General features: G+C 35.4%; 1 protein-coding gene across 1 annotated transcript; it reads right to left on the bottom strand.

The window, feature by feature from the left end:
- Positions 1-265: 265 nt before the first annotated feature.
- LOC104092082 (outer envelope pore protein 21B, chloroplastic) lies at positions 266-5148 on the bottom strand. Its single transcript, XM_009597573.4, has 5 exons — positions 4945-5148; positions 4544-4618; positions 3180-3335; positions 1192-1290; positions 266-702 (listed from the first exon to the last, which is right to left on the bottom strand). Exons 1-5 carry the CDS (start codon positions 5035-5037, stop codon positions 619-621), a joined length of 507 nt encoding a protein of 168 aa, XP_009595868.1. The 5' UTR covers positions 5038-5148; the 3' UTR covers positions 266-618.
- Between the last annotated feature and the right edge of the window lie 4818 nt (positions 5149-9966).

The raw sequence follows: 9966 nt of genomic DNA, 5'->3' as shown, positions 1-9966 counted from the left end.
AAAAGAAGGATCATATTTACCAGCAGTTTGACACAATTTATTGATTTGAAGTCAATAGATTTTCGTACTTACTTGTTCCATCAACTACGCAGATTCATTACTGGAGGGAGTGGTTAAACTACAACTTGAGACAATTTCCATAGGTGGAATACAAGAGATTCTAATGAATATCACCTGTGGATATGACTACTTTACAGAAGACAATAGGATGTCTAATGATTTAAACAAATAAGAACTTCTAAAATAAAGCACCTCTAAACGCAGATTTGATGTTAAGTAATAATAATAACAATAAAACTTAGCTACAGAATGAAGTGCGGAAACATAGTTCCTGATCTCATACATATCAGCTTCAACTTCACACTATTCGAGCCAACGTCTCTAAAGTGCGCATGGGAAATCTAACTTTGAATTGAATTGGGTAACTATCTCTGGAGACAATACTCAAAAGCAAATCCTATAAGGTAATGCCTTTTTGCAATGATACCATGTCAAAAGGATGAATTGTGATGATTTTCTACTTTCTTGCATTATCACAGTGTGGGATAATACTGTGTATGTTGTTGTTGTTTTATTATAACCCTCTCAGTGAAACAAGTTACATGTCCATCACTAGTATCATAAGTCATATCTCACTTTCCATTTCCCACTATTGTTGACATTGAGTGTCCAGTTGTTTTCTCTGATCTGAAAGTAAGGAACCTGAAAAGAAAAAAAAGGAGAATCAAAAAGAACTTCAAAATGCAGGTAACATAGTAGGAAGACCCTTACTTTGTTAAGCTTCTGCAATTATCAGCAGGAGAACGTTTGACAACTTAAGAAACTTAAATTTGTTGGGTAATAAACATGAATATTAAGTTCTACCCACTTCAATATGATTTTGTATTTTTTTTTATATTAGCTTTATAACATCAGCGAACGCTTGTGCAAGCAACATGGACAGTGCACTTTCCAGTATCAGAACTATATCATTTTTTTCTTTTAATAAGTAGTACCAAAACTATATCTTATACATTCATTTACGAGATGTGAAGGTACAATACAATGCCATACATTTATGAATGAGAGCTAGAGAAGCTCAGGATGACCATTTTCACAAGCCAATCTCCATTTTCATTTCAAGGTTATCATTTGGTTAAAGATGGAGATGGATGGACAATATGCTACTTGCAGATTAGGATAATGATTTACCTTTTCAATGACTTCATATCCAACTTTGAGCCTCACATCTTGGTCTTTTTTCACATTCATGATGTTCCAAGTAAATTCAGCAGCAACTCTTGATTTTTTCTGGAAGTTTTGAAATAAGCACAGTATGAAGGTCTCGGTGAGACTGTTACTCAAAGATTTAAGTAACATGCCAAGATAAATCAGAATATCAACCAACATGCTAAATGCCAAGAAAAAAAATCAGAATATCAATCAACTATGCCTCCATCCTAAGCTAGTTGGATTTAGATATATAGATTTTTTATAGGGCAAAGGTCCAAATACGCCCTTATACTATACGAAATTGACCACATTTGCCCTTCGTTAATGCTTTAGCTCAAATATGCCCTTACCGTCACATAGTTGGTCCATATATGCCCTTAGAGTTACACAGTTGACCCATATATGCCCTTTTCGAAAAGAAATTGACCCAAACTAATTAGCTCTTTCGTTAATTGTATTAAAGTATATTACAAACACTATTTCCTTTTTATTAGTACTTTTTTTATTTTACCTTTCTCTTTTCTTTCTTTTTTCTTTTCTTCTCTTTTTTCCCCTTTTTCTTTCTCCCTTATCCGATTTCCTCCATTACTGATGTCTTCTCCATTTTCGTCATCAATTTCACTTGACAAAACTCATAAATTCTAATTACTAAGAAAATTCTCCCATAAGGTAATCAAGTTCCAATTTTACTGGCCCTCTAAATAAACGAAATTAAATTGTTCCAAAAATTATGGTTTAAACTTTAAAATAATAAAAACATCTCAACCTTTAACAATACTCAAAAGACCAAAATATTTAAATTATTTTCAGAAAGATAATTTAATGATTAAAAGCCTAAAGTTCAAGTTGTAGTGTTATAAATTTGAGTTGTTAGTCTTTTTTCATCTTTTTTCTATTTTTTTTATTAACTATGTAAATTAGGGGTGTACATGGAACGAGTTGGTTCGGTTTTTATCAAAACCAAGCCAAACCAATTATATCCGTTTAGATTGTTCGGTTTTATTGGATTTTTCGGATTTTTTGTTACATAAATATTATTTCAATCTTACTTTGTTAAATTTTTTAGAACTAAATATATTTTCAGTAAAAATTAAAAAAATTGACAAACACATGATCTATAAAAATATTCTTATTGGAGAATTTTCTTAGTAATTGGAATTCATGAGTTTTGTCAAGTGAAATTGGTGACGAAAATGGAAAAGACATCAGTAATGGAGGAAATCAGATAAGGGAGAAAGAGCTAATTAGTTTGGGTGGATTCCGTTTCGAAAAAGGCATATATGGGCCAACTGTGTAACTCTGAGGGCATATATGGACCATATATGTGACGGTAAGGGCATATTTGAGCTAAAGTATTAACGAAGGACAAATGTGTTCAATTTCGTATAGTACAAGGGCATATTTGGACCTTTTCCATTTTTTTATATCTATTTTGCTCTATATATTCGGGCCCAGTTTATTCCAAAGCTGGCAAAGATAGATCATTACAAAGAGAGCATCCATAAACTTAATATGATGATATATGGCCTAGTTCAGAAATAGATACCATCACAATTTGATTAGAATTTCATCTTCAAGCGAACTTAAGAACATCCATTGAGATTTATGTACATAAGACTGCATTAATATGAATATACTTGAAATGCCAATGGGATTACTCGTTCTGACATTTAACTCAAAACCAAACTCCTTTTTTCTCGCACTGGCTTGGTGCAAGCATTTATAAAATCTTTGATTACTTATCAAGAAAAGAAAAAAAAAACTCCTTTAATCATTGTTTGGGTTAGCTTAGCGTAGATACACTCAGTAAGGATTTACTCATTGAGCCAGCTTCATTTCACAGGCATACGTGAAATTTGTAGTCTGCCAATGATAGCGTAAAATGACTTAATAGAATCAACATGATCAGTTTTCAATCACCAATGGTTTCACTCATGTGCAGACAAAGATTTCGAATGGTTACCAACCTCCAGAAGTTTCTCATCCACATCGTACTTGCCCTTGATATGAAAGTGTAGTGACCGCTCATCTGCAGTCACTGGAAATGCCTTTTTACCACGAATATTATACCAGAGCTTTTGACGCCTATAATACTGCACTCCAACAGCGAGGCTGGCGTATTGCTACAAGTTCAAAAGCATGTCAATTCCCCCGAGATACAGTAACAAAATTTTCATGTAGACCAGCTATTTCAAGTTGAATGTCAAACTTCATGTAGACCAGTTATTTTTTTTATATTAGCTTTATAACATCACCGAACGCTTAGCTTATTATATTCTCAAGTTGAACGTTCTTGAATATATTATGAAGGTTGACTTTTAAAGAGCAAATCATAACACTCAATTCGAAATCGAGAGAATTCTTCATTTACTGCCATCTATTCTTTCCTTTTTCCCCTGTTCTTGGGGTGACGGGAATGGGGGTTAGTTTGATCGAATTCACCCTCAATGATGTCTCCATTTCGGCTTGTGCTGGAACCCAAGCTTGTCTATTCACTACAACGAATCACATTATTGTTCTGTATCTACACCATTTTTTTCAGGTAAAAAGACGTGTATGATGTCATTACACAACTGCTTCATTTTAGCGTATGAAATGAACACTGGTCTATTCAAAATGCTTTCTCTGGTCTCCAGCTGGTACGTCGGATATCAAATCAAAGCTGGGGACTTGTCACGCTATGTGCACTGAAGCACAAGAATCAATAGAATGCTAAACAGTTGGCCCTAATTATTTGTTTGTGGTCAATGTTGAAGGTAAGGGACAGTGAGCCAAGTTAGCTTTTTTGTTATTTTACAACAACAACAACAACAAAAATCTAGTATAATTCCACTAGTGGGGTCTGAGGAGGGTAGTGTGTACGCAGACTTTACCCCTACCCTGGAGTAGAGAGGCTGTTTCCGATAGACCCTCAGCTCCTTCTCTCCAAGAACTACCCACCTTGCTCTTGGGGTGACTCGAACTCACAACCCCTTGGTTGGAAGTGGAGGGTGCTTACCACTAGAGCAACCCACTTTTTTGTTATTTTAATGACCGAGAAATCCGTTAGTGGCCAATCCTTAGGACCAACCGTAGCATTTGAAACTCGTGGGTCCCCCATCTACCTCCTCCATTTAGATATCAAGCTTAGTTCACATAGTGCAAAATTCCTCAACCTTTACCACTTGAACTAAGCCCTAGGGGGCATCCAAGTTAATTTTTTAGCAATAAGTTAGTCATAAAAATTAAATCAGTCTATACATGCTTAGTTAGACTTCTCGGATTGCTCATAGCTGAAAATGTACCTACATATACAAGCAACAAAATTATTGTAGAAAGGATAGGAACATACATCAGGAAAGTATCGCCTTATCATTCCACTCAGATAAGTTGGAGCTCCAATTCTGGTGTCTAGTTCTGCATGACCCTGCAAATAAATGGAAAACCCAAGCGATAAAGGGACAACAGAAAGCTTCTCAAAAAGCTACTAATAAACAGGATTGGGTAAAAAATTAAAAAATAAAAAATAAAAAAGGAACCAAAACAGCTTAAAATGACACATCAAGCTCTCTTCACTTAGGTTTTACCTCAGCATACCTATCCTGGGGTGAAATACTCATATCTAAATATGTAAAACAAATACAGCAAAACCTTTAGCCAATTTTACTATAAATAAAGTACACCTCAATCACAAGCTAGTTGGATTGAGCTATTTGCCTTTATATTCCTAAAGCAATAGTAAATGGTAAATACCTGCAAGTGGGTGAGGGAGTTGAGGGGGAATTTCTCCTTAGCATGAATCAATAGACTCTTGGAATCCACGCCATAACGAAGTGACGTCTCCATTTTCCCTGTCAAATGTAGTGTTAGAATTCCCGCTCCCCAACTGTTTAAACCCTAGATATATATGTTTGCTTATAAGAGTTTGCTTCAGCCTGCAGAAATGGATAACCACTAGTGTAGCCTCTATTAGACACAAAAGAAAACAGTGATAGACTTACTTTGGATGAGTTTTTTACCTTTTTATCCCTGTTGTTTAGCCTCAACTTTCACTACATACTTATAATATCCTATTTAACTGAAAACATCCCTTAAGTTTTTCAAACTTAACCGAGAACATCCTTCCGTTAACTTTTCCATCACTTTCTAACGTAGCTTTCTTTTTCTCATGTGCATTGCTTCTTCTTCATTTTTTTTCCCGATAATTTCCAGCAAACTCTTTTAAAAATAGAAATAATTGACTAGTTAGTCGTCCGACATCAAACCAGCAACACACCTTCTCCAAAATTTCTCCTTCTTTTTATGTTCAAAACCTCACAGATTCAACCCATATCACTAGATTCCTCATATGCAAAGTTAGCCCATGAAAGAGAGAGAGTAAGGTTTTATTTTCTTTTTTGGGAGAAGGGGGAGGGGAGGGGGAGGGAGGAAGAAACACAGGGAGTGAAGGAAGGAGAACAACAAGAACCTGCAGGAATGATAATACTATGAGATTTGATCTCTAGTTTCAATAATTTAAGTTAATATCTTTTTTGTTGTTTTATTAATGAGTTAGTTTCTTCAATAAGAATATAAATCTCTTAGTGGAGTAAATTAGTTTTGGATGACTGTAAAATGTAAAGCATTTCACGAATAATTAATTTGGCAATCTGCAGATGAAAATAAGAGTCGTTCTCTATAACCAGCCCAAACCTTGACAAATTAAATATGTGACGCATTTGTGATGCAAGAATGCTTCAAATACAGAATTTCAAAAAAGCTTTCAACGATGGAAAGCATGAAGTGCACGTGAGAAAAAGAAAGCTCTGATAGAAAGTGATGGAAAAGATAACACAAGGTTGTTCTTGGTTAAGTTTGGAAAACTTAAGGGGTGTTTTCAGTTAAGTGAGATATTATAAGGATGTAGTAAAAAGTAAGGTGAAACAACAGGGATGAAAAAGGTCGAATTCTCTGCTTTGGATTTTAACTTTTTTGCCTCTATTCTTTTCTTTTTTTTTCACTTACCATACTAATGTTACTTTTTTTACACTTTGTGGTTGGAAGTACTCGACGAAAATGCCCCGGGCATACCAAAATGTAATTTAGCATTATTTTTTGTTGACTTTTTGTAGGAATTTCTTAAGTGACATTTGTTTCACATAAAGTTGAACAAAAATTTCAATATTTTTTAATGAAACATCATTAGAAAGAATTCTTTTAATTTTTTAAAACTCAAAATTTTAAAATAAGCATACACCTAACGTTGACATACAATTTGTAATTGTATTTGGGACATTTAGAGATGTATAGTTGAACTTCTCTGTTATCTTATTGAATGAAACTTGAACTGTAGTACTCATGTCTCCCTAAATTTTGATTAGGCATAAGTTCAATAGTATGACCTTAATTTTTACTTTCTCCCACCCTTCATATTTTTCACTCATTAGGGAAAGAGATAATATATAAAATGCATACCGAATTTGTCCCGATAAATGAGTTTCACACCCAACTTTTACGGATGTCCCAATATCATCATATACTTCTTAGGAATAATTTTTTCTACACCCTTGTAAGCCATCTCCTAGGCGTGCTGTGTCTAACTACAAAGGGGCGCATTTATTGTTTAATCGTGAAAACGAAAAAAAAAATTGTAAGCACTAATTACAACATCTAACGGTAATATATTTCTCTTTTTTCCAATTTAATACCCACCCACCTTATTTCTCCTTCCATCATACCAACATTACTAACCCTAATTTAATTTTACTACTAAATTAGCAACAACTAACGTTCAAGATTCGATTTTTGAAGGCAAAGGTAGTTAATTTTTGGTTATTTGAGTTAAATTCTGTTTGTTTCTACTTAATTATTTCCTATTTTTCTTGTATTTTGAACTGCAATTTTTGTATATAATGGCTTCGAAAAGGTTAAGTAGGCTTTGTACGGAAGAGGACGATCATGCATTTACTGAAGAAGTGCGATGTAATCATGAATATTTGCTGCCATTGTTGACTTTTTGGACCCATAGGAATCCCGGTAGAAGGTATTGGGCTTGTCCATACTATGGGGTAAGTTGATTTAATTTTCAAGATTAAATAAGTTAAGATATCAAGAAATAGAATTCTAAAATATCAATTTTGTTGTTATTCATGATAGGGGCTAGAGCATGTGATTTTTGGCGTTGGAGGGATGGAACAATTGAACCTAGATCAAAGTTTGTTATTCCTAAATTGAAAGAAAAGATTGGAAAACATGAGAGCCAAAGTTTAAGTTTTTGAAAAACTGGACAATCCGATAGCAGCAAAGAATGATGAACATGAGATTGATAAGATAGGCATTCAACTAGATTACTTGGAAACTGAAATGGAGAAGATGAAAGAAAGGGAGAAGAAATGGAGGAGCAAAGTTGCCCGATCAAGTAAAAGGGAGAAGGTTCTTTGGTTTATCATTTTATGTTGTTTAATTATCGGTGTGAGTACTAGGTTTCAAGTGAAGGAGGATGAATTGAAGTTGCCATAGGCTCTTTGTTTCTCTTTTTGTTGTACCGTATTCTTTTTGTTGAACCTTGTTGGTGTATGATACAAATCAATGTGGGTGAACCATTTTTGTATTATGTACTATCTCTTTTTGGAATGAAGTTGGTGGTTGTTTTGATTCTAAATTGTTTTGTTCAAGAATATTGAATCCTTGAAATGTATTGAAAGAAATTGAATATATAGTGACAACTCCTAATAGAAAGATAACATAAGTGCAGTCAATAATCACGGTTAAAATACAGTCATTGATGCTCCTTAATAACACCATTCATTAGTCATAGAATACTAAATATTGCAGTCATAGTTGCAAACACTAAAGATTGCATAATTGCACTAGTCACAGCTACTAACAAAAATTGCACCAGTCACAACTGCTAACTCAAAACATTGCAGTCACAACTTCCAATACAAAATATTGCAGTCACAACTGCCAATACAAATAATTGCACCAGTCACAGTTGCTAATACAAAATATTGCAGTCACAGCTGCTAATAGACTACCAAAGTACAAAAAATATTCCTAAAGTTTCCAAGGTTGTGAGGACTGTGTAGTGGAGCTTTCTTGAATTAACTATGCAGCTCTTGACCTTATCTGGATGACCTTTTTTCCTCTCATCTAATGGAGTTGTCTTTGTGTCACTACTGTTTTTCCTTTCCACTTTACTCAAGTTGATGGTGTGTGCCCAATATCTCCTGTGACATCTGCTAAAGATATAATATTTCTGGGCCTACTTGAAGGCATTCCATGTAGTTAAATAAATATACTATTTGTTTGTCTAAACAAATAATACCACTTATTTGATATACAAAAGGTAATAAAAGGCCTTACATTAAGGATGGTGTAGCCACTTTCTGTTTGAAGTACCCCCATTCCAACCACTTTTGGTCTTTTGTAGGGCTTTGTCTCATTGGTAGAACCTTTTGGTCTACCCCATCCTCTTCCAGTTTTTGGTGCTGCAATAGACTTAGAACTGCCCCTTGGTGCTGCACTAGTTGTTGCACTTGCTCCTGCAGTTGTTGCTCTACTTGTTGCTGCAGTTGAAGCTGATGCCTTGGTCTTATGACACTCTCTCTTATTATGGCCTTTCTCATTACATGCTCTATATGTCATCTCTGATCCTCTCCTAGACATCTTACCTGTCTTGTTTTCAATTTGCTCTTTTCTTCTAACTTTGTTTGGCCTCCCTGCATCTTTATGACTGTTGGTGGAATAACAGATACATTTTGTGAGTCTAGCCACATTGACATCTTAAAGGCAGGCTGAATTAAATGGTTGTACACTTTCAAGTAAGTCTCTTTAGTATACCAGTGAGCAACATAGTTAATTGGATCCAGCTTTTTGAAGTGAAGGGTAGCTACTGCATGAGCACATGGTATGCCTTTTAGTATCCAAGAACTGCAACTTGGATTGAAATGAGCCATTCCACTATGTCCTTCTTCATCCGCCTCCTCCAATAGTGTTGTCTCAAATCCTGATACATCTTTGCGGCACCTGGATGAATGGAGTACCGCGAACTGTGGGCCTTGTTCAACTGGCGATAATCAATACACATTCGCATACAATCATTCTTCTTCTTCACAAACAAGACAAGAGCACCCTAAGGCGACACACTATATGAGTGATGGTGTTGGGGAGGCCAAGGCTTCCGCAAAAGCGGACGAGGGACCGCAGAAGCACATCCACAGATGCGGAGATTTGCGCGCAGGTGCGGAACTGGGGGTTTAAGTGAACTCCGCAGATGTGGAGACTTCACCACAGAAGCGGTGCAGAAGCAGATTTTGGACCGCAAACAAGAAATGCTGGACAAAACACTTAAATGCAAGGGTTGCGCGATTTTTGCTCATTTTAAACATTTTGAGCTCGGGTTTGGCGATTTCTTGAGAGCAGTTTTGAGGGATTTCATGAGGTAAGTCCCTTGTGCTTAATTTTGATCAATAATCTTGCTTTCCCATTTATTTTTCAACCTAGTTAGTGTGTATTTAAGGTGGAATTGGGGAGTTTGAGGCTAGGAATTTGGAGAGTTTGATTTAAGGATTTGAGGGTCGAGATGATGTCGAATTTTGGTAATTTTGGTATGGGTGAACTCGATATCGAATGGGTGTTCGTATTTTGTGACTTTTACCTGATTTCGAGACGTGGGCCCGGGTCGACTTTTTAGGGCGATTTTTTAATTCTTTGCTAAAGTCGTAAATTTATGATTTAAATTAGTTCCTTGTAGTTTTATTCATGAGATATAATTGCTCTTGGCTAGATTTGGGC

Source organism: Nicotiana tomentosiformis, chromosome 4, assembly GCF_000390325.3.
Source record: "Nicotiana tomentosiformis chromosome 4, ASM39032v3, whole genome shotgun sequence".
In the NCBI taxonomy this organism is placed as follows: Eukaryota; Viridiplantae; Streptophyta; class Magnoliopsida; order Solanales; family Solanaceae; genus Nicotiana; species Nicotiana tomentosiformis.
Note: the sequence above shows the minus strand (reverse complement) of the source record. Positions and strands in the feature narration are given on the sequence as shown.